At 44.4% G+C, this 26,872-nt stretch overlaps 1 protein-coding gene across 3 annotated transcripts in view; it reads right to left on the reverse strand.

The window, feature by feature from the left end:
* mapk11 (mitogen-activated protein kinase 11) overlaps nucleotides 1-26,872 on the reverse strand; it is a 79,241-nt gene that overhangs the window by 21,648 nt on the left and 30,721 nt on the right. For all 3 annotated transcript variants that reach the window (XR_010021109.1, XM_063072625.1, XM_063072624.1), the window contains exons 3-7: nucleotides 24,589-24,647; nucleotides 13,116-13,227; nucleotides 3,579-3,608; nucleotides 451-498; nucleotides 226-340 (exon numbers count right to left, since the gene is read on the reverse strand). Coding sequence is in view for 2 of the 3 variants with exons in the window: in XM_063072625.1 (XP_062928695.1) it covers nucleotides 226-340; nucleotides 451-498; nucleotides 3,579-3,608; nucleotides 13,116-13,227; nucleotides 24,589-24,647 (364 nt within the window). In the remaining variant the exon portion in view is untranslated. The remainder of the gene's footprint in view (nucleotides 1-225; nucleotides 341-450; nucleotides 499-3,578; nucleotides 3,609-13,115; nucleotides 13,228-24,588; nucleotides 24,648-26,872) is intronic.

The raw sequence follows: 26,872 nt of genomic DNA on the forward strand, positions 1-26,872 counted from the left end.
TGTAGCTGTACCAGACTTCCTACCTCTTTGGGAGCTTACAGTGGGATGCTCGATCCGAGAAGTGGGTGTCTGATCCCAGAGCATCAGCCACTAGAAATATGTGTGTGTGAGGTTTGAAACGGCACTGATCTAATACTACACCACACAAACTGTAACATGACCTCGACACTTCAGCAACCCTTCAGAGGCTGTGGAGAGATTCCACCGGAGTAAATGCATTTCTACCTGTCTGATTATAATGCATCCAGTTTAACATTATTTCTGGAGCTCGATACCACCGCGTCGCTACGTAACCGGTCATTTCATCGTCAGTCTGCCGAGCCAGCCCAAAATCTAGAATCTATAAGACAATATTATATCAATGTATATATGTATATTACAATGAAACATTGGAGTCAGAAAAAAAAATGTTCATTTCTAAACATATTTCAATTATTATGTTGCATTTACCCTTAATTCACAATCCTCGTTTACTGCTAAATTACTTGGTTTCAGGTCCTGCAAAGAAAAAAATAAAATATGAGTATTTGTATCTAATTCAAGACATGGTTTGCATAAACAAGTTTGTACAATAAAGGGTCTGCAAAGAGTTCTTCCTCAGTGTATTTTTAGCCAATTCCAGTTTCATTATCATCAGCAAAGCTTGTAGCGTAAGTAATAGACTTTTGGTTCTGATTTTTAAGTAGATTTATTTTGGTTGTGGGTTGTACGAGGTGCCCAGGGATGGGCAGCACCTCTGGTGAAGGGGCTTGTTGTGTCCGTTCCAGGGCAGCTCACTCACAGAACACTCATTGCTCGCCTGTGTCTCCAAGTAGCTGTTTGCGTGCGACAGCCACCACATCCTGGTACTTCAACAAGCGAGCTAAACCAGGTGAGGGCAGCCAGCAGCCTCATACTCCGGAGAGGTAGGGGCACGTCTGGCCTAGCACGAGAAGCCAGCGCCGGTGGACTGGGCGTATCAGATCTACGGTGAGATCCAATGGCCAGGAAGCCCGTACTGTCATGCTCTGTGAGAGCGAAGGGCACAACAAAGCACAGAAGGCATGATGGTCATCCACTGCAGCTGAGGAAGACCCCAGATTGTGATGCCGGACCTGGACTTCTGAGGTCGACAGAGTGGAACTGCCTCAGTTCAATGGCTTTTCCACTTTAAAAACTCTCTCGCACAGGTCTCCTGTCATCATCGGACAACCACCATATTTTGGTTGTGATATTTAGCAGTTTTGATTTCATAACTGCAATATTATTTAATCAGACACTAAAGAGAATCACTGACTAGAATCTGATATTAACTAAAACATTATTTTACAGCCATCTACCAAGCTTCAAAGTTATCTGCACCAATTTTTAGAAGCAGTATACCGAAGGCCTGACCTATAAAAATCCAACTCAATGTATATTCTCCCAGACCTTGCTCTCAGCTATAGCGTTCCTAACTCTTTACCAGGAAACAATATGGAGATCACTCAAACAAAAAAACCCAAATTCTTCAGGAAGATCAAACATTATGAACCCTGTGTACACTACTTCATTAATACCCCCTTTCTTTTCTTTTGTTAGACTGCAGCCAGTTCTGCCACTGATTAGCTTCCCCCCCACCCCCACTCTACCCGGACTGCATTCAGGCAAAATTTTGTCACAGCTCACTGGCTGGTAACAATGCCTATCACCTATTTTGACGTCTCTGGGTCTACTTCCTGAAAGTGCTCATTGTAGAGGCCAAAAGATTTCACGTTATTTTGGGGGAATTACTTATTTCCAAATACAGACAGTTCTCAGGTATAGAATCCTGATGTATCCTGACAGTCCCCTGATTTAATCTACCTTGCCATGCTTGTTATCAACACATTGCGCTGGAATTCCTCTGCTAGGCGGGAGAGGGGGAGGTGGTAAGTTTGTGGAAACTTCTGGAAGGACAGATGTTCCCCCCACCCCCCCACCTCCCCTTGAATCCTGACGCAGCAACAGGAGGGGTCAGAGGATGACACTTGGCTGGATATTATCTGGTTACATTGATAGGCACCCCAGACAAGGACAGCAGTTGGTGAGAGTCTCTAAATCAATTGGCTTGTCAGGCTATTTCAAAGGAACATTTTGGCCTGAGACCCTTCTGCAAGACTGAGAAAGAAGAAGGTGCCAGAATAAAAAGGTGAGAAAGGGAAGAAGGAGGGGCCCCAGGGGAGGAAGTAATAGGCAGGTGAGAGGTAAAAGGTCAAAGTGGGAAAATGGGGGGGAGGGGTGGAATTTGTTTACCGGAAGAAGAAAGCGATACTCTTGTCATCACGAGCGGGCCATGGACTGACGGGTTAAAACGGGAATGGGAATGGGAATTAAAATATTTGACCACTGGAAACTCCCGCTTATTGCCTTCCAGTTAAGTTCCTTCCCCCTCCCCCCAGCTTTTTATTCTGGCCTCTCCCCCCACCCCTTCCTTCTCAGTCCTGAAGAAGGGCCTCAGCCCAAAACATTGACTATCTATTCATTTCCACGGATTCTGCCTGGCCTACTGAGTCTCTCCGGCATTTTGTGTGTGTTGCTTTGGATTTCCAGCATCTGCAGAACTTCTTGAGTTTCAAAGGAGAATGGGAGTCAATCACCACCTTGCTAGAAAGTCTAGCTCACAATGGGAATGGATGATAGAGTCTCTTCCTTGCAGAACTCTGGTGAAATATCTATGTTTTTACAGGAATCCAGCAGTTCTGTCACCACAATTACAATGGATTTTCATGACAGAGTTTCATACAATAAATTGAATTTAACTTCCTCAGTGTCACAGAAGGATTTGCATTTGTGTCTCTTGTTTTTGAACTGATGGTCCGGGAATACCTCTGCTGTTTCTAAGTTCCACATCGTCCTACCTCCTGCACCGTACACTGTAAAGAGTTTGGCATTTGATATATCGGAACTGGGATTCGCAAAACATTCTATGTCAGGGTTACACCCAGAAACACTCCAAGACTGTTTTCAAAATGACTGGGATATTAGTCTTCTTCTGAAAGGAGCTTTGCAGAATTCTTCAAAAGCTGGAGCTACCAGGTATGTCATCAACTTCAGGACAGTCCTTTGTCAGCCCCTACTAACTGGCTCCTGAGCTACGTCAGGATCGGGGCACAGGTCACGCTGAACAGATGACCTGACTCCATAGATTACAGGGTAGAAGTAACTTTCAACAGTAGAGATTCTCCAGAAGTCCCCACAGGTTCTCTGCAAGTGTAGAAAGCTTTTACCCAGACATTGACCTCTGATGCCTGGTGGTCAGGGATTCTAGCCACCTCAGCATTGTCTGAAGAGCTGCTGGAAGTCTCAGAACAGAGTATTAGTTTCAATAAGCAAGGTTAAGATTCATCATTCTCTCTCATTTTTTACAGCTGTGCAGACCAACCGTTGCTCTGAGCAAAACATTTTTACACTGTCTTTTCTTTGTCAAGTGCCTGGAAGGCCTCTTTGTTCTATGGGTTCAAAGATGTATTTGATTGCCCTGTGTAACCCAATTTGGTTCCTATGAAATCCTTCATATACTGCACTTTCTTTAGAATATCCTTCATTTTTTGGAGTGCATGTAAGAAATCTCTACTTACTCTGTGGATGATGCCAGCAGAATGGATATACTAAAAGAAAGAAAAGAGAAAAAACAGAATTATTAACCAAAACCTCATTTGATTGTTCATTTTTGAAAATTGAGCATAAAACCACTAGGTCTTCCTTGTAGAAATCAACTATTTGTTTCCACATGAGTATTCTGTTCAAAGAAATGAATGAAAAGATCCTGATGAAGGGTCTCAGCCCGAAATATCGACAGTTTATTCCCCACCATGGATGCTGTTTTAATTTTAGAGTTCCCCAGCATTTTGTATATATTGCAAAACGAGCTTTGCTTTTTGTGGGGTTGGGAGGGGGGACAAATGGGAGAGAGAAGGAAGGACGGAGATCAAGGGAGAGAGCAGAAGCTGACAGAACGAGACAAAATGTTTTTTGCTGGTGATTAATATATATTTTGCAACATTTGCCTTACAGACAGTTGCTGTGGAATGCAGAGTTTAACAGGCTACAGATAGGGTTCCAGAGGAAGAAATGGAACGTATTGGCCGTGGCCAGGTAGTGACCCTAGTGTGGGCCTCCATCCACGTTCCCAACGGCCTAGGGTGTGGGTCTAGAATGTGCTTTCCCATAAAAGAGGAAATCTGCATGGTTCCTGGAGCTGTTCCAATGGCTTGCGTCAGAGCAACTCTGCTGGGGCCCTGCCAACAGTCCGAATATCCTCACATGTTTTTCCAAGTGGCAGAGAGGAAAAAGAAGAAGAAAAAAAAATCAAGATTATACAGCAGAATTAACTTTCAATTGTAGAGATCTCCAAAAACTCCCTTGGGTTCTTTGCAAATATAGAAAGCTTTTACCCAGACTATGAGCTGCTAAGAACATTCATGCCTGGTAGTCGGGGTCCTGAGGAAGTGTCTCAGCCCAAAGCGTCATCTATACTCTTTTCCATAGATGCTGCCTGGTCTGCCCAGTTCCTCCAGCATTTTGTGTGTGTTAGTCAGGGATTCCAGCCACCTGCACATTGTCTGAAGAGCTGAGCAAGTCTCAGAACAGCCACCGACAGAATATTTGGTTCTTAATAAAACATACAAAGGAAAATTCCAGCCGCATGGCAACAAAGGGTATGTGCGTAAGAGTATTTCAGTTACTGCACATAGAGGGAACAGTGTTAACGTTCCTCTGTTACTGAGAGTGATTGGGTAAAAAGACTATGCTTCATCACAGTGACAAAGGTTACAACATTCAGCCTAAACTGCAGATTTCCTTTCTTCACTTCCTAAAAACCATCTTAGAGACAAAAAACAGCAATTGGAGGTCATTTTGGGGTGGTGGGGGGGAACCGAAAGCTGGAAGTCTGGGATTACCCATGATAGCGTAGCGGTTAACTTGACGCTCTTACAGTTTGGAGCATCAGATTTCAGAGTTCAATCCCAGCCTCCTCTTTAAGGAATCTGTACATACTCCCCGTGGAATTGTGTGGGTTTTCCCTGTGTGCTCTGGTTTCCTCCCACGGTTCAAAGACCTACTGGTTAGTTAACTGGTCATTGTAAATTGTCCTGTGATTGGGTTAGGGTTAAATTGGGGTGGTCGGAGGTTGCTAGGCAACACTTGTCGTATGGCTGGAAGGGCATATTCTGTGCTGCATCTCGAAATAAAATAAAAATGAAACACATTGCACCAGCACCCGGACAGAGCCCTACAAAATTAATGGAATTTAGTCAAGGCTCAGTTTAAAAAGACCACCATGATGGTTTGCATGCAGAATCATGCCAAAATGCAACTGTGCAGACCCTGTTGGAAGCCACATGAAACGCTTGCGACAGTTGCGTCATTGCCTCACTGACCGTCGGTGCAGGGGTTTTCTCCGGGTCCTCCAGTTTCCTCCCACAGTCCAATAATGACACACTGGGAAGGTTATATGGTCATTGTATATTGTCCCGTGATTAGATTAGGGTCAAATTGGGATGGTTGCTGGTGCGGCTTGTCGGGCTGACAAGGCCTATTGCGTGTGGTATCTCTAAATAAAACAAACATAGCTATCTCTTTGTCCCAACAGTTTCTGTACCTGAAAGCCAACCTGACTGAGAGCAGGGCTTCCATCTGAACAGACGGGGCCAATCCATGATCCAACAATTGTCTGACGCTGGTGGCAGTGGGGGTGGGTGTCGAGGGCAAGTGAGATGAACAGGTAGAAGCACGTGGTCACTTCCAATTCATAAACATCTCCCTCAACACCTCCTTACTTCACTGAGTTAGCTGAGGCCTGCGAAACAATGATAGCTAATATTGGCCGGGTTAAGTTGGAAGCTTTGAGCCTCATTAGAGGTGTTTAACTTGCCTATAACCTCCCCAGATAGTTGTTTACCCCCACCTTCTCCGGGCTGCCTCCATTATCCTGGAAGTTGCTGGGTGAGTCTGGGTTAAGATTTTTTTTTGTTTTTGACATTTGACTTGGATGGTTGATTTGAGAGCTAAAATACACACCTTCCCTTGTTATTATTTCCAGTGCATGAAGGAACTTTCTTATATCTCCTCCAGAAATTAAATCCTTTCTGCATGTTTTAAATTTTAATGTTGTAATGTTTCTATTATGGCTAAATGAATGTAGATAATTTTATTTTTCATATTTAAAGTACTTTACACTTCCCCAAAGAACCACAGAGGATTAGTTTCAACATGAGCTACAGAACTGAGGAGAAATTTCCCTTCAAAGAGCAGAAAATGATCCAGATGCCCTGTCACTGAACAGTTCCCTCAACCTATGGACTCACTTTCTAGGACTTTTCATCTTGTTCTCGATATTTATTGCTTATTTATTTATTATTATTAGTTTTTTTCTTTTGTATTTACACAGGTTGTTGTCTTTTGCATATTGGTTGTTTATATGTCCTCTTTGGTGCTCTTTCATGGATTCTATCGTGGTTTTTGGATTTACTGTGTATGCCCAACAAGTAAATGAATTCCAGCATTATATATGGTGACATACATGTCATCAGAGAACATAGAATAGTACAGCACAGTACAGGACCTTCGGCCCACAATGTTGTGCCGACCCTTAAACCCTGCCTCCCATATAACCCCCCACCTTAACTTCCTCCATATACCTGTCTAGTAGTCTCTTAAACTTCACTAGTGTATCTGCCTCCACCACTGACTCAGGCAGTGCATTCCACACACCAACCACTCTCTGAGTGAAAAACCTTCCTCTAATCTCCCCCTTGAACTTCCCATCCCTTACCTTAAAGCCATGTCCTCTTGTATTAAGCAGTGGTGTCCTGGGGAAGAGGTGCTGGCTGTCCACTCTATCTATTCCTCTTATTATCTTGAATACCTCTATCCGGTCTCCTCTCATCCTCCTTCTCTCCAAAGAGTAAAGCCCTAGCTCCCTTAATCTCTGATCATAATGCATACTTTCTAAACCAGGCAGATCCTGGTAAATCTCCTCTGTACCCTTTCCAATGCTTCCACATCCTTCCTACAGTGAGGCAACCAGAAATGGACACAGTACTCCAAGTATGGCCTAACCAGAGTTTTATAGAGCTGTATCATTACGTTGCAACTCTTAAACTCTATCCCTCGACTTATGAAAGCTAACACCCCATAAGCTTTCTTAACTACCCTATCTACCTGTGGGGCAACTTTCAGGGATCTGTGGACATGTACCCCGAGATCCCTCTGCTCCTCCACACTACCAAGTATCCTGCCATTTACTTTGTACTCTGCCTTGGAGTTTGTACTTCCAAAGTGTACCACCTCACACTTCTCTGGGTTGAACTCCATCTGCCACTTCTCAGCCCACTTCTGCATCCTATCAATGTCTCTCTGCAATCTTCGACAATCCTCTACACTATCTACAACACCACCAACCTTTGCGTCGTCTGCAAATTTGCCAACCCACCCTTCTACCCCCACATCCAGGTTGTTAATAAGAATCATGAAAAATAGTGGTCCCAGAACCGATCCTTGTGGGACACCACTAGTCACAACCCTCCAATCCGAATGTACTCCCTCCACCACGACCCGCTGCTTTCTGCAGGCAAGCCAATTCTGAATCTACCTGGCCAAACTTCCCTGGATCCCATGCCTTCTGACTTTCTGAATAAGCCTACCCTGTGGAACCTTGTCAAATGCCTTACTAATTATGACATTGTTATTATGTCATATGACGTAGGCGATCATGGTCAATGAGCGTGATTGTTCTTGGCAAATTTTTCTACAGAAGTGGTTTGCCTTTGCCTTCTCTGGGCGGCGTCTTTACAAGATTGTTTGCCTGGCGTCAGTGGTGGCATAACCAGGACTTGTGATATGCACCAGCTGCTCATACGACCATCCACCACCTGCTTCCATGGCTTCACGTGACCCTGATCGGGGGGTGGGGGGGAGGCTAAGCAGGTGCTACACCTTGCCCAAGGGTGACCCGCAGGCTAGCGGAGGGAAGGAGAACCTTACACCTCCTTTGGTAGAGATGTGTCTCCATCATGCCACCCAGGACATATCAAAATTCAAAAGGTCAAGGTACATCTATTATCAAAGTATATATATTTTATACAACCTTAAGATTCATCTCCTTACAGGCAGCCACGAAACAAAGAAACCCAATACAGCCCAGTAAAAACAAAAGAAGACTGTCTAAATACCCAATGTGGGGAGGGAGGGGGAGGGGGGGAAAGAGAGAGAGAGAGAGGGGGGAGAGGGAGGGGGAGGGGGGGAGAGGGGGAGGGTGAGGGGAGGGGGAGGGAGAGAGAGAGAGAGAGAGAGAGAGAGAGAGAACTGAACATTCAAACAATAAGAACAAGCAAACAGCATTCAGAGCTGAAGTTCACACCAGGCCTCACTGCGGCTGATCCACAAGTCCACTAATTGCAGGCCACAGACTCAGCCCAGCACAGAGGAGACGAGCAAACCCCGTGGAACAGAGAGCCATTCTGGACCATCCCTCGGCCCCGAACCTGACACCCTGGCCATTTCAATCTGGCTCAGTGCCTAAATTGTCCTTAGTACTTTGATAATAATTTTACTTTGAACTCTGAGATGAAATGTCGAAAATCAACGAATCTGCTCAGCCTTTCCCCAACTAATTCCAATGACAATAAATCTGATTCTGAATCTGAGTTGTGAACCAGAGACACAAGAATCTACAGATGCTGGAATCAGCATTTTCTGGCGGAACGCATCGAGTCAAGCAGCGTCTGTGGAGGGGGCTGGGGTGCCAGGAGGAATTGTGGTTTTCCTGGGGTGTGTCACTGCTTTTGTTTGAAGTTGTTAAACTCTGGCACTATGTGAACAGGGTGGGGGGGATGGAGGCTGGAGTCTGCCTCGGTATGATGCTTTTTAAATATGCAGCTATCAGCTATGGGTTTATATGCACTAGCCATCTGGCTGGGGACTATATGACGTATTTGAATAATTGCATTTCAATGAAAGGAAATTTTACTGTGCAAAGGGAACATTCTTTCTGAAATAGCAACTTGTCTGTAATCATGATGGATACTGATTGACCTGCTGAGTGGTATTTTTTTTTAGGGATTTTTAATAGATTTCACCAAATCTGCATGTTTTCCACTTTCTAAAGGTAATGATTGTTCTGGCATTGTAGCTGAAAGATTTCTACTTGTCAGGGTCATTGCCAAGTGGGGATGGGGGAGGGAAAGGGAATTTGCTTTCACTGACAACTGAGTCCAGCTGCAAGAAAAGACGAGAAAGAAGGCAGGCAGGTACTTCCATGTGCTGCAGCTAAACCGTGGAATATTCATTCTGAACTTTACAGAAAAGCTTGCACTGATATAGTGCCCACCATGAAAGTGCTTTATCATCAACCTGACGTGTAACCTTTAATCTCCACGATAGTGACCAGACTCTCAAAGTTCAAAGTACATATATGTCACCATATACTACCCTGAGATTCATTTTCCTGTGGGCAATCACAGTAAATATAACACAATACAATCAATGAAAGACCGCACCCAACAGAAAGGTCAAACAACCAGGGGGCAAAAAAACAGCAAAGGGTGCAAATACAAAAAGAAAAGAGAAATAAATAAATAAACCACGAGAATAATAACAAAATAAATAAGCAATATAGAAAACATGAGATAAAGAGTCCTTGAAAGTGAGTCCAAAGGTTATGGGAACAGTTCAGTGTTGGGGCAAGTGAAGTTCTGTCTGCTTTTGCTGATAATCACATTGATAAATATTGGTCTGAGCGCTACGTGGATCCCCCTGCTCAGTTTGCCATGAGACGGTGTCCTGAGAATTTCAACACCTACCTGATGGAGCAGAATGGCACATCAATTCACCATCAGTACCCCGGACCGTCAGCTCAGAATTTTGTGATTAAGCCCACGCTGCCGGTTAGCACTCAAAACTACTGACCTAGAGATGAGTACTAGCAACAATATCCAACTATTTGCACTGCGAGTAAAATTATTCTGAAACTATCAGATGTGAATCATGGCTGTTGCAATACTATCTTCTGAATGGAAGCAGAGGTGGATATCTTCCCTCTCCCAAGAATCAATTCTTGGTCTGCCTTCTTTTTCAAACAGACTAGACAGAAATAATGTTCAGCATTAATTATACTATTGTGGTTGCTGCCTTGGGAGCATCACTGACCTGTGTGATAGGATGTTCCTGGTCACTGACCAAATCTCATTGAAAGATTAGATGCCCTTTCTGTGTAAGAGAATGCACTCACCAGCTGACAATCAGACCAGGAATCTTGCTTGCAATTAATTAGGAATTATTTCTAGGCCCAATTCCCGCTGATAACATTACTTTTTACCAACAGGAATTTCTCTCCAGTAATGCAAATAAGATCCCAGACAATGATAGTTCTTTACGTAAGTGAGTAATCCAGGTTAAAGTATTTTTCATGTGGAAAGACATTTGTAGACGAAAGAATGCTTAACTTCCAGAAGACAAGAAAGGTGGAAAGCAGCAGAAAAACTTGAAAAGCCGTGAGAAAGACAAATAGAAATATACATCAAGCAGTATCAAAGGAAGGAAAAGCCAGGAATAGATTACTAAGTATTATACCATTACACTCAAACTAGTTTATGACAACGTTACTGTGTTTACCAGCACTACATTTCTACTGTGGACAGGTGGCGCCGGTGAGCAACGCGGCCAATGGCAACATCTTGTTGACAGTTCATGAAACAAGTCTTTTGCTGCTTCTTTCCAATGATTCTACTGCTAAGCTGTGTGTGATTGGAACCTGTGATTTGCATTTTAATGGAGTGTTTTGGGGCTGAGTGAGTGATCTGGCGCTTGCTGCCTCCAAGGGAGTTCAGTGAGGTTCGGAGCAGAGGCCTGGAAGCCCGAAGGCCATGATCGACTCTGTTGCTTCTCTCCGATTGATGCGTTGAGCAAGGTTGAAGTCGACGAGGACGAGAGTGGAGGACAGGCAGGTGTTCGGTGGCATCTGCCTGCGTTTGACTGGTCTTCCTCTCCCTCTCGCGAGCTGCTGTCGGAGGAAATTGCAGGAGTCTTGGAATCCACCTTACCGTGATTGAGCAGCAAGGCTGTGGACTCATTTTGGGGGACTCCGAAGTTCATGTTGCATGTGCTCCTGGACTCTAGTTATCTTTTTTTGCTGTTTTTGAGCAGATTGATCGGGGGTGATTGCTGGGGCGCTTCAGCAAAGAATGGCCCTGCGGCCCATGGCTCGCGGCACGACGCTGAACTGAACTAAACTGGACTCCTGGTTTGACGTCTGACATTCTACGTGTTGTACACTCGCTCCTGCTGTTTCCGGAATTTGTTCTTTTATTCCCGCGCGCTGGGTGTTTGATGTTTTCTTGAACGGGTTCCGTGGTGTCTCACTGTTTCGTGGCTACCTGTGCGAGGATGAATCTCAGAGTTGTATCGGTATACATACAGTACTCTGACAACAAATGTACTCTGTATCACACACAATCTCAGAGTTGTATCGGTATACATACAGTACTCTGATAACAAATGTACTCTGTATCACACACAACCTCAGAGTTGTATCGGTACACAAACAGTACTCTGACAACAAGTGTACTCTGTATCACACACAATCTCAGAGTTGTATCGGTATATATACAGTACTCTGACAACAAATGTACTTTGTATCACACACAAAATACTGGAGGAACTCAACAGGTCTGACAGCATCTATGAGGAGGAATAAACAGTCGACGTTTTGGGTCGAGACCCTTCTTCAGGACTGGAAAGGAAGAATAAAAAGTCAGGGCAAGGTGTAGGAGGATAGCTAGAAGGTGATAGGTGAAGCCAGGTAGATGGGAAAGGTAAAGGGCTGGAGTGAAGGGAACCCGATAGGAGAGGAGAGTGGACCGTAGGAGAAAGGGAAGGAGGAGGTGACCCTGAGGCAGGTGATAGGCAGGTTGAGAAGAGGTAAGAGACCAGAGTGGGAAACAGAGGAGGAGGATAAGGGGAAGGAATTATTTTTACTGGAGGGAGAAATCTTTGTATGTCTTTTGTTACAACATTTGAATGACTTTTTTTTATTAAGTTAAAAGTTTCTTTTGAATAGACGTGTGGCTTTCTATTTGATGCAAAGAACAAGGAACACACTTTTAGTCATTAGTCATTTGCTTTAGTTTTCATTGGCAATAGTATCCGGAGTGGAAGATGTTGCCACTGATAACCACGGTAATAACACTCACCAGCATTGCCATGCCTAATGAGATAGAATTTTATTCTGCATCTTTAAGAGGACCGTGTTTACTGTAATGGCAGAACAGCCAATATTTATTAGGTGAGACTCGAATGCTTTCCCTTCTAGAATTACTGTATTTCAAAATCAGGTTTAATATCACCGGCATATGTCGTGAAATTTGTTGTTATGTGCCAGCAGCACAAAGCAATACATAATAATACAAAAAAACTGTGGATTACTATTATATAGAAGTTAAATTAAATAAGTACTGTAGTGGAAAAAAGTAGTGAGGTAGTGTTCATGGGTTCAATGTCCATTCAGAAATTGGATGGCAGAGGGGAAGAAGCTGTGTGCCTTCAGGCTCCTGTTCCTCCTTCCTTATGGAGGCAATGAGAAGAGGGCATGCCCTGGGTGATGGTTGTCCCTAATGATGTTTGCCACCTTTAGTGAGGTATCACTCCTTGAAAATTAAAATTATAGAGCAGGAGTTCCCAACCTGGGGTTCACAGACCCTTCAGTTAATGGCAGGAGTCCATGGCATAAAAAAAGGTTAGGAAACCCTGTCATAAAGCAATATCTCACCCAGGAAACATTGTCATTATTTTATTTAATAAAAGCAATGTACTGAATAATAGCCTTTGCAACACCGTGATCTGTGATTCGTGTTTAAGTCATGGGTCATTGGAAAATTGACCAAGATAGTGTTTATGGGCTATGTTCGGAGCCAATTACTTTGAATCACAAAACACAACACTGAAAGACAGGCATGTTAGGAAAAAAACAGGGAGGAGAAACAAATGCATAAAAGACAATGGAACAGATGTAAAAGTGTGGAACACCGAAGTTGAAGAAGCAACACGAATCCCTCATTTCCTCAGTTGCCTACTGTTAGTCTAATTTTCTTTCTATTTATAGGACTTTAATTTCATACCTTAAGCCCTCTGAGTAATTGATACACAAGGAACTGCACGTGATCGTCTGTCAGCTTCTGACACTTCACGATGTTGTTCAAGTCTGCACCCATGAGGTTTGTCACCAAATACCTACAGCAGTACAAAGGACAACTGCCTTTAGAAAAAAACATTATAGCAAACTATTTGACATAAATATGACCAACATTTGCCCTTTGATGGTAGGCATTGCAATTCTTTCTCCAAATATGCAGAATTGTCTCTGACACTTTAATGTGGATTTATTAGCATTATAATTGTTCTCTTTTGTGTAATCTAGAAAAGAGAATTTATAACATCTATCAGACAGTCTTTTTCGTTGTGCATAGACAAAATGAAAATTTTCCAAAGTGAGGCTTGAAGATTTTTATTAAGTAAATGTACTGACAGCCAGCACTTTCAGTAAGATGACGACGTGCTCAAATACAGCAGCCTTTCGGCAGCCAATCAAAGGTGTTTTTGTCTTTTTTAAATATCTTTTTTGAGATTGCAAGACAATGCTGGACTTTAGGAACTTTGGATACTGCAGGTGTACCCCATCAGGGAGCTGCTCGTTGGTGAAGGAAGTGGATTTGGTGCGGATTGGAATGCTGCCTGCTACAGGAAGGCATCAGAGTTGGTGCGCGAAGGCAGCATGCAGGTGATTGTCTTGGACATTTCTCTTGCAATCCCAAGACCCTGTTGGACATGGATAATGCAAGATGCCACAGGCAGGTTTCCCTTGTTTGTTGACGCAACAGACGGTGGGAGAGATGAGTGGCCTCGGTTGTAGTAAGGACTAGGCCTCAAGCTGTGGGCTTGCCTGCTGATGCAGTCCAGGAGAGGAGGCGTTGGAGGCGGTGTAGCATGGCATTCATGCTGGGTTGAGGGCTGGCCCCTCCCAATAGTGCTGCCCTCCAATGTTCGATCAGCAGAATGACAGGCTGAATTTGTGGCACATTCTCTTAACCTGACAGTTCCCCATGCCATATCTACCTCTGCTGTTAGAAATGTTCATGCTTACTCCTTTCAGAGTTTAATGAATTTCTAGCTGTTTACATTCATCTACTTTCTGCAGTCTTGATGGAAATCACAATTCAGTTGCAAGTATTTTCGCTGGTGCTGGACTGCATTTGCATATCTGGCCTAATCTGTCTGTCTGACATGAGAGATAAGAGAGAGGGCTGGAAAGGCAGAAATGAACAAGCAGGAGGAACTGAAATAGGTAATATAGTGGTTAGCGCGACATTATTACACTTCGGGGTGTCAGAGTTCAGAGTTCAATCCCTGCGTCCAATGTAATGAGTCTTTGTACATCCTCCCCCGTTTTTGTTTTCTGGGCGGTGACCTGCAGGCTATCGGAGGGAAGGAGAGCCTCACACCTTTGGGAGAGATGTAGCTCCACCCTGCCAATCTTTGCTTTAAAAACGTGTGCCTAGGACTTTTACACGGTGCTGTATATATATTCACCTGCAGGAGGGGTGTAAATCACCCACATCATCTTTGATATGCTAAAGGTACGAAGTGTTTAGCATATGAAGCAAAGTATATGCTTTGTTACTACTGATAACTCACACATTTTTCCCTGCAATAATTTGGAGAGATTATCAGCAAAAACTGTGGCAATAGATCAGCAGCTGTCACTGTGTGTGTGTGTGTGTCTGTCTGTGTCTGTGTGTGTGTGTGTCTGTGTGTGTGTGTGTGTGTGTGTGTGTGTGTCTGTGTCTGTGTGTGTGTGTCTGTGTGTGTGTGTGTGTGTGTCTGTCTCTGTGTGTGTGTGTCTGTGTGTGTGTGTGTGTGTGTGTGTGTCTGTGTCTCTGTGTGTGTGTCTGTGTGTGTGTGTGTGTGTGTGTGTGTGTCTGTCTCTGTGTGTGTGTGTCTCTGTGTGTGTGTGTGTGTGTCTGTGTCTGTGTGTGTGTCTGTGTGTGTGTCTGTGTGTGTCTGTGTCTGTGTGTGTGTCTGTGTGTGTGTATATGTATGTGTGTGTGTGTGTCTGTGTCTGTGTGTGTGTCTGTGTGTGTGTGTGTATGTGTGTGTCTGTCTCTGTGTGTGTGTGTCTGTGTGTGTGTATATGTGTGTCTCTGTGTGTGTGTGTGTGTGTGTCTGTGTGTGTGTGTATGTGTGTGTGTGTGTATGTGTGTGTGTATCTGTGTGTGTGTGTATGTGTGTGTGTGTGTGTCTGTCTCTGTGTGTGTGTGTCTGTGTGTGTGTATATGTATGTGTGTGTGTGTGTGTGTGTGTCTGTGTGTGTGTGTGTGTCTGTGTGTGTGTGTGTATGTGTGTGTCTGTCTCTGTGTCTGTGTGTCTGTGTGTGTGTATATGTGTGTCTCTGTGTGTGTGTGTGTGTGTCTGTGTGTGTGTGTGTGTGTGTGTGTGTGTGTATGTGTGTGTGTATGTGTGTGTGTGTATCTGTGTGTGTGTGTATGTGTGTGTGTGTGTCTGTGTGTGTGTCTCTGTGTGTGTGTGTGTGTGTATGTGTGTGTCTGTGTGTGTGTCTGTCTGTGTGTGTGTGTGTGTGTGTATCCGTGTGTGTGTGTATGTGTGTGTGTGTGTGTGTGTCTGTGTGTGTGTGTGTGTGTGTGTGTGTGTGTGTGTGTGTGTCTGTGTCTGTGTGTGTGTGTGTGTGTGTGTGTGTGTGTGTGTGTGTGTGTCTCCACTGATAAACAGGTGGAAGGATGAAAATGCATCCAGAAGCAAGAGGCTTTTTCTACTTCTAGTCAAACCTTTATCTTGGGTTGCACGTTGGGACTCAGTCTACAAGTGCAGCACATCAGAACAATGGGCAATAAGTGAACCAGATAGTTTAGATACCATATACTTTGTCTTTGCGGATGCTCTGTCCTAGCCAGTATGCCAGCCAAAGCACTAAGACATAGAGAGCAACCTGTTGCCCAAGTAGCAAACTCCCCCTCTCCATGCAGCTGATGAATCCAAAGGAATGGCAGAGACCGATACAGTTTGGCAACAGCGGAGTCACGAGTCAGTGTTGAACTCAACGTAGGACTCGCTCAGTGACTCCGACCCTGGATTTTTCCTCGGGGTTTAACTCCAGGATCCGTCCGCATGAGTGCATATAGCAGCAAGGCAGCAGAGGTTTGAGATCAGAGCTTTCCTTCTCCTAGATGAGCTGCCAACCACGGCTGACAAGCCCACCTGCCCAAAGCGACTGGTTTTAAGGCACCAGTAACTCACCTTTGCCCCTTCTCCTGTCAGTAATGGTTTCGCTGGGCTTAGTAACTAAATCACATGCAAAGGCCAAATGCCGGACTTGGTCGTCAGAGGCGCTTTGAGATGCGCACCAATGGAAGCATTTAAATGGGTAGTGGGAGCTTATCCCAGGCTATGAAAACCTTTCTGTCTTTATACTTCCATTATTAATCCCCATGTCAATTTGTGTCCACACAAATCCCAACATTACAGTATCAATTCCTCCTCATTGACAAAGGGTCGAATTACAATTTGATAAAATGTCAAAACATTTCCATAGACCTTGCCTGCTCCATGGTTGCAAAATGGATGCCACCAAGTCCACACACACCACACACACACACACACACACACACACACACATACACACACACACCACACATACACCACACACACACACACCACATACACACACACACCACACCACATACACACACACACACCACATACACACACACACCACACCACATACACACACACACACCACACATACACCACACACACACACACACACCACACACACACACACACCACATACACACACACACCACACATACACCACACACACACACACACACACACACATACACACACACACACCACATACACCACACACCACACACACCACATACACACACACACACCACACACACACACACACCACATACACCACACACCACACACACCACACACACCACATACACACACACACCACACACACCACATACATACACACACACACACACACCACATACGCATACACACACACACACCACATACACACACACACCACACATACACATACACACACACCACACACACACACCACATACACACACACACACCACATATATACACACACACACACACACACACACACCACACATACACACACACACACACACCACATACACACACACACCACACATACACCACACACACACCACATACACACACACACCACACATACACCACATACACACACACACACACCACACACACCACATACACACACATACACCACACACCACACATACACACACACACACCACATACACACACCACACACACACACACACACACACACACCACATACACCACACACCACACACACACCACATACACACACACACACCACACACACACACACACACACACACACATACACACACACACCACATACACCACACACCACACACACACCACATACACACACACACCACACACACCACATACATACACACACACCACACACACACACACACACACCACATACACCACACACCACACACACCACACACACCACATACACACACACACCACACACACCACATACATACACACACACACACACACCACATACGCATACACACACACACACCACATACACACACACACCACACATACACATACACACACACCACACACACACACCACATACACACACACACACCACATATATACACACACACACACACACACACACACACACACCACACATACACACACACACACACACCACATACACACACACACCACACATACACCACACACACACCACATACACACACACACCACACATACACCACATACACACACACACACACCACACACACCACATACACACACATACACCACACACCACACATACACACACACACACCACATACACACACCACACACACACACACACACACACACCACATACACCACACACCACACACACACCACATACACACACACACACCACACACACACACACACACACAGACACATACACACACACACCACATACACCACACACCACACACACACCACATACACACACACACCACACACACCACATACATACACACACACACACACACCACATACGCATACACACACACACCACATACACACACACACACCACACATACACATACACACACACCACATACACACACCACATACACACACCACATACACACACACACACACACACACACATACACACACACCACACATACACCACACACACACACACACCACATACACACACACACCACACATACACCACATACACACACACACACCACATACACACACACACACCACACATACACATACACACACACCACATACACACACCACATACACACACACACACCACATACACACACACACACACACACCACACATACACCACATACACACACACACCACACATACACCACATACACACACACACACACACACCACACACCACATACACACACATACACCACATACACACACACACACCACATACACACACACACACCACACATACACATACACACACACCACATACACACACACATACACACACACCACACATACACCACACACACACACACACACCACACATACACCACATACACACACACACCACACATACACCACATACACACACACACACACACCACACACCACATACACACACATACACCACACACCACACACACCACATACACACACATACACACACCACACACCACATACACACACACACACCACATACACACACCACACACACCACACATACCACATACACACACACCACACACACACACACACAAACGCACACCACACATACACACACCACACAAACCACATACACACACCACACATACCACATACACACACTGCACACACACACACACAAACGCACACCACACATACACACACACATACACACACCACACATACCACATACACACACCACACATACACACACACACACCACATACACACACCACACATACACCACACACACACCACATACACACACACACATACACCACACACCACACATACCACATACACACACACACACACCACACATACACACACACACCACATACACACACCGCACATACACACACACACAAACACACACACCACACACACACACACACACACACCACATACACACACCGCACATACCACATACACACACTGCACACACACACACACAAACGCACACCACACATACACACACACATACACACACCACACATACCACATACACACACCGCACATACACACACACACACACACACCACATACACACACCGCACATACACACACACACACAAACCACATACACACACCACACATACCACATACACACACACCACACACACACACACACACACACACACCACATACACACACCGCACATACACACACACACACACAAACCACATACACACACTGCACACACACACAAACGCACACCACACATACACACACACATACACACACCACACATACCACATACACACACACACATATACAATGGGTAGCAGAAATGCACCTCCCACCTTTCTGGATCACATCCTAAGGTCGATATCCAGGTACACAAAACAGTAAAAAACCAAATCTTTCAGCATACAGATTATATAAGAATCATCCCCTTGTTGCTTTCTGATTCACCACAAGATAAGTTCACTGAATGACCTCTGGTGATAATAATCAAAATTATCCCAGCAAGGACACCTCAGTAAGTATGACTCTATCCTTAGTCCCATTAGGGCTTCATGCATTTCTGGCTGCTTTTATTTGTCTATTTTCTCTTGGTCTTGACGAAGTCACAACTCAGTTGCGAGACTTTTCGCTGGTGCTGGCCTGCTTTTCCATAGGTGGTCAAATCTGTCTGCCTGATCTGGGGGATGAGCGAGCAGCAAAGCAGGCGGGATAAAAAATGAGCAGGAGGAGGTGGAATAAGTGGAGAGAACAGTGAACGAGGTTTTACAGTGAGAGAGGTTCTAACAGTACGGAAGGCTTCACTGACATCTGAGGTTTTATACTTCAATTTCAAAGGCAGGAACTAAGTTTCACCAGAACATTGTCCACATTAAATACCAAGTGTTCTGCGAATTTTGGGGAACAAACTTAATTAACAAAAGAGAACCGTGAGCATCTTAGATACATTCCATTTACCACAGAGCACAAGGTTAGTAAAATCCACTGCTTTTGAGAGTATATTCTGCCAGCAGCCAAAGCAGGGAAGGATTCACATTGTAGATGCATAGACACTGAATCCGGAACAAGGGAGCATTATTTCCAGAAAAGGGGGCCATTATTTATGACTGAGATAACGAGAAAATTCTTCATGCTGTGGTTGTAAATCTTGAAATTCTCTGACTCCGAATGCTCCGACAAAAGTAATTCTTCAAGGACAAAAGAAATTGTTTTTGAAAGCCAAGGAAATTGGATGATGTGAGGATTAGAGCGGGCAGATAAATTCAAGGCTGTCAATGAGTAATCTATCGAATGATGAACCAAGCTTGAGATTCAAAGGTTTGTGTTTCTATGTTTTGCAGCTCCAGCTTTTAACCAAGAAATAATCCCAGAAATGGAATAAACCCTTCAACCACCTTACATTCAATCTGGGTACCCTCCAAGCTGACAGCATGAATATCGATTTCTCCTTCTAGTGAACATATTCCCCTGACCCTTCCTTCATTCCCTACTCTGACCATTCACTTCTTCCCACCTTCCTATCACCTCCACTAGTCCCCAACTCTTTCCCTTTCTCCCATGGTCCACTCTCCTCTCCTCTCCAGCCCTTGACCTTTCTCACCCACCTGGCTTCACCTATCACCTTGCAGCTAGCCTCTTCCCCTCCCCCCCACCTTTTTATTCTGGCATCTTCCCCCTTCCTTTTCAGCCCGAAATGTCGACTGCTTATTCTTTTCCGCAGATGCTGCCTGACCTTCTGAATTCCTCCAGCATATTACTATATATAGCATTCCTACATTCCTCCTTAGAACACCTGGAGAATAAAGACGCATACGTAAGGCTCCTTTTCATTGACTACAGCTCTGCCTTTAATACCATCATTCCAAACAACCTGATTCCTAAGCTCCGGAACCTGGGCCTTAGCACTCAGATCTGCAGCTGGATCTTCAACTTTCTCACAGACAGGACCCAGGCTGTAAAAATAGAGGACAAGCTCTCCTCTACAATCACTCTGAGAACCGGTGCCCCACAAGGCTGTGTACTAGGCCCCCTGCTGTACTCACTGTACACCCATGATTGTGTAGCCAAGTTTCCATCAAACCCAATATATAAGTTTGCTGATGACACAACAATTGTAGGCCGTATCTCGGGTAATGATGAGTTTGAGTACAGAGAGGAAATTAAGAACCTGGTGGCATGGTGCGAAGACAATAACCTATCCCTCAACGTCAGCAAGACGAAGGAATTGGTTGTTGACTTCAGAAGGAGTAGAGGACCGCACAACCCAATTTACATCGGTGGTGCGCAAGTGGAACAGGTCAAAAGCTTTAAGTTCCTTGGGGGTATTATCACAAATGACCTGACTTGGTCCAACCAAGCAGAGTTCACTGCCAAGAAGGCCCACCAGCGCCTTTACTTCCTGAGAAAACTAAAGAAATTTGGCCTGTCCCCTAAAACTCTCACTAATTTTTATAGATGCATCGTAGAAAGCATTCTTCTAAGGTGCATCACAACCTGGTGTGGAAGTTGTCCTGTCCAAGACCGAAAGAAGCTGCAGAAGATCGTGAACACGGCGCAGCACATCACATAAACCAATCTTCCGTCCATGGACTCACTTTACACCGCACGCTGTCGGAACAGTGATGCCAGGATAATCAAGGACACAACCTACCCAGCCAACCCACTTTTCATCTCTCTTCCCTCCGGGAGAAGGTTCAAGAGCTTGAAAATTCGTACGGCCAGATTTGGGAACAGCTTCTTTCCAACTGTAATAAGACTGCTGAACGGATCCTGACCCGGATCTGGGCCGTACCCTCCAAATATCCGGACCTGCCTCTCGGTTTTTTTTTGCACTACCTTACTTCTCATTTTTCTATTTTGTATTTATGATTTATAATTTAAATTTTTAATATTTACTAATTGTAACTATTTTTAATATTTAATATTTGTAATCCAAGGAGTGTGAAGCGCAGAATCAAATATCGCTGTGATGATTGTATGTTCTAGTACCAATTGTTTGGCGACAATAAAGTATAAAAGTATTGTGTGTGTTGCTTTGGATTTCCAGCATTTTCTCATGTTTGTGAACCTACCCTAAATCAGTAAGACTGATCAACACCTTCACCTACTAACTCCACCACTACTTTATTATTTCCTGTCAGTCACTTACATAGAGCCTAGCATCACTTTATGGACTCACAATCAATGTACAGTCCTGTGCAAAAGTCTTAGCCACATATACCATATATATAGCTAGGGTACTTAAGACTTTTGCACAGTACTGTAGTAGATTTATATATTGCACTGTACTGCTGCCACAAAAGAAACAAATATGAGTGATGATAAACCTGATTGTGATATGGGTCTCTATTGTGGACTGAGAGTGGGAAGGGGGCGGGGAGAGGGGAGTCACGGTTGGGAAAAGGAAGAGGGGAGGGGGCAGGAAGTGCCAGAGACATTTACCCATTGTTTGGAATCAATTGACCTTGCCTGGTGGCTCAGGGCTGGGTGAGTCTTCACCCTGGCACTCCTTCTCTGCCACTTGTCCCACACCCCTCCGGCAGCACTCCACCTTCACCATTCCCAATATCCTTTGCTCTCGCCAGATTTACAAACTTGCTCTCCACTCCATGTAGACAGATACAGTACTGTGCAAAAGTGTTAAGACTTTTGCACAGTACTGTGTATATAAGCTATCTTATGTATTTATATGCAAACAACAGGAATTCTGCAGATGCTGGAAATTCAAGCAACATACATCAAAGTTGCTGGTGAACGCAGCAGGCCAAGCAGCATCTGTAGGAAGAGGTGCAGTCGACGTTTCAGGCCGAGACCCTTCGTCAGGACTAAGGGTCTCGGCCTGAAACGTCGACTGCACCTCTTCCTACAGATGCTGCTTGGCCTGCTGCGTTCACCAGCAACTTTGTTTTATGTATTTATATTATTGTTTTATTTTATTATTTTTATTTATCTTTGTGTTCACTTTTGTGCTGTATCAGATCTGGAGTAACAATTATTTTGTTCTCCTTACACTTGGATAAAGGAAGTGACATTAAACAAATTCGAAACTTGAAGAATACAAGACTCGAATAAACTGACATCCATACTTCCTCTAAATTCCACTTTACTGTCATTTATATAAGTAACAAAGTGAAGTTATGTTCATTGTGAACCGTCAGAAATTCACTGAGTTGACATTCAATTGTAGATATTCATTGTCTACAATTGAACATCAAATCATTCACTGATAGAGACCTATCAAAAAGAATATTAGCATTGTATCATCCCCAAGAACAATCATATAATTTATGAATTGCAAATGCTTTCCAAAAGGGGGCGATCTTTACCTCTCCCCCTACTTTCAGCAGGGATCACTTTCTCTGTGATTCCCCTGTCCATTTGTGCTTCCCCTCTCTTCTCCCTCCCGGCCCATACCCCCGCAAGTGTCAGCAATGCTGCACTTGCTCATTCACCTCCTCCCTCATCTCTATCCAGGGCCCCGAACGGCCCTGCCAGGTGAGACATCACTTCACCTGTCAATCTGTTGGGGTCGTCTTTTTTATCTGGTGATCCCAATGTGGCCTCCTCTACATTGGTGAGACCTATCGAAATTGGGGGACCGCCTTGTTGAGCACCTTCACTCCATCGGCCACAAGCAGGGTTTCCTGGTGGCCAAACATTTTAATTCCTGATCCTATTTCCATGTTGGTATATGGCCTCCTCTTTTGCCATGATAAGGCTACTCTCAGGGTAGAGGAGCAACACCTCGTATTCCGCCTAGGTAGCCTCCAACATGATGACATGCACATTGATTTCTCCTTCCAGTCATTTTTTTTTCTCTCCCTCTTCCCTCTTCTTCTATTCCTCACTCAGGCCTCTTGCTTCTTCTCAACTGCCTGTCACCTCCCCCTGGTGCCCCTCCTTCTTCCCTTTCTCCCATGGTCCACTCTCATCTTCTATCAAACAGGATGAGTTCCACCTGTCTCTGAAATCGATACTTCACCTACCTCAGAGGATTCAATACAACACAACCAAAATAACTAAGCAAAGTTATGACTTGTTCTTCCATAGCAAAGAAAAATCCACAGAATTATGCACAGTTCTATTATAAACTCTTCTAGCTTTATTTTAGAACCATTTGTGAGTCATTCTCAGGAGGCAGACTTCCTTCTGCCCTGACGAAGAGGATTGCAGAATCTGTCACCTATTAACTAATGAGTTGCAAATATGGAACAGGAAGATTCTTCACCACAGTCTTTTTAAAAATCATGTTCTACTTACACTTCACGGAAGTTCTCCAATGTAAGCGCTGGCGTAAAAACATCTAACAATCCAATTACCTAAAAGAAATCAACAAATTAATACCATTTATGGAATAATAGCTTAGATTTAGCAGTTTTCAAGCACAGGGATGAGAAATTATAACACCCATTTGTGAGACATGCACCCAACAATTAAAATATCATCAAGGAGACAGTAATCTTCCAGTGGACACATTTATTATTATGAAATACTTTTTCATGAAATGAGAGTCATCATTATGTGCTGTGACAAATGATGTGGGCAATTTTTCTGCAGAATAATGCACACAAAATGCTGGAGGAACTCAGCAGCTCAGGCAGCATCTATGGAAATAAATAAACAGTCGGCGTTTTGGGCCAAGACCCTTCATCAGGACTGAGAGGGAAAGGACGAGATGTCTGAATTAGGAGGTGGGGGAGGGGGGAGGGGGAAAAGGCTGGCTGGAAGATGATAGGGTGAAGGTGATAGGAGGGGACAGTGGACAATGGGAGAAAAGGGGAGGGGACCCCGGGGATGCCTTCCTCTGGGCGGTGTCCTTACAAGATGGGTGACCCCAGCCATTATCAACACTCTTCAGAGATTGTCTGCCTGGCATCAGCGGTCTCACAACCAAAACTTGTGATGTGCACCAGCTGCTCATACGACCATCCACCACCTGCTCCTGTGGCTTCACATGACCCTGATCGGGGGGGCTAAGCAGGTGCTACACCTTGCCCAAGGGTGACCTGCAGGCTAGTGGAGGGAAGGAGCACCTTACACCTCCTTTGGTAGAGACCTAACTCCACAGAGAGTAGTTATATTAAAATGTGTAAAAGGCGACCAGGAAGCATCATCACTGAGTCATACTGCACAATTCTCCTTAGAAACATCTTTATAACTCTGCTGAAGACAAAAATAATGCAGTATTTCCTCATTTGGAAACAAGTCATTTGGACCTCTTGTTTAGAAGTGATCAAATGGTTGTGATACGCTGATTCAAAGCTCTGGAGCAGTAACATTTAGAATAATGGGATAAATATGTTTTCATAAATGTATGTCAAGAAATTAAATTTCCCCCATTTTTGATAAATGGGAGATTTCCCATACCCAAATTTTAGTTTGGGGACTGACCCAAAATCTCACTGTGGAAATTGATGATGTGTTTAGAAGGGGAAGAATGTGAGTTGCACTTTCAAGAGCAGTTGGTTGCTGAAGTCATTGTACACCATCATTCACTAGCTGCCATGGACATTAAGCAAGATAGAGAGGAAGGAGAGAAAGCAAGGGGGAGGGGGAAATTGTGGAGGAAGGATTAAGTAACATAGTGAGATATGATGCAGCATCTCCACGCCTTGCAGAGGCTCAGGCAAGCTACAAGCTATGATGGACTGGCTGTAGCATACCTGAAGTGCAGGGTTAGGGAGGTATTTGCAGCCATAGTTAATCTGCAGGTTACAACATCTAGAGGACAAATTCCAAAGTTCAAAGTAAATTTATTATCAAAGTACAGATTAGTCACCATATACAACCCCGAGATTCATTTTTCTGCAGACATTTACAGGAAAATAAAGAAATACAATATAATTCATAAAATGCTATAACCAAAGACAGATAAACAGCCAATGTGCAAAAGACAACAAGTCGTGCCAATAATAAAAATTAGTAAATAAACAATAAGAGTTGTAGAGTCCTTGAAGGTGAGTCTACAGGCTGTGGAATCAGTTCACTCTTGAGGTGAGTGAAATCATTCATGCTGGTTCAAGAGCCTAATGGTTGTAGGATAATAACTGTTCCTGAACCTGGTGGAATGAGACCCAAGACTCCTGAACCTCCTGCCCGATGGTCATAGCAAGAAGAGAACATGCTTGGATGATGGGGGTCCCTGATGATGGATGCTGCTTTCTTATGACAGCGCTCCTGGTAGATGTGCTCAATGGTGGGGAGGGCTTTGCCTGTGATGAACTGGGCTGTATCCACCATCTTTTGTAGACTTTCCATTCCTGGGCATTGCTGATTCCATACCAAGCCATAGGTCAGCCAGTCAGGATATTCCCCACCGTGCATCTATAGAAGTTAGTCGAAGTTTTAGATGGCATGCCAAATCAACGCAAGCTTCTAAGAAAGTAGAGGTGATACAGGTGCTGCAGTCTTTATCAGTACCGCTGATCTGCAAAGGGGAAGCACCTAGAAATCAACACGGGCAATTTGGTGATTATAAAATCAACTCCACAGCAGGGGACATGCAATTCATGTATTGGTCCACAACTGCTGTGAGATTTGTTCT

This window comes from Mobula hypostoma, chromosome 20, assembly GCF_963921235.1.
Source record: "Mobula hypostoma chromosome 20, sMobHyp1.1, whole genome shotgun sequence".
NCBI lineage: Eukaryota > Metazoa > Chordata > Chondrichthyes > Myliobatiformes > Myliobatidae > Mobula > Mobula hypostoma.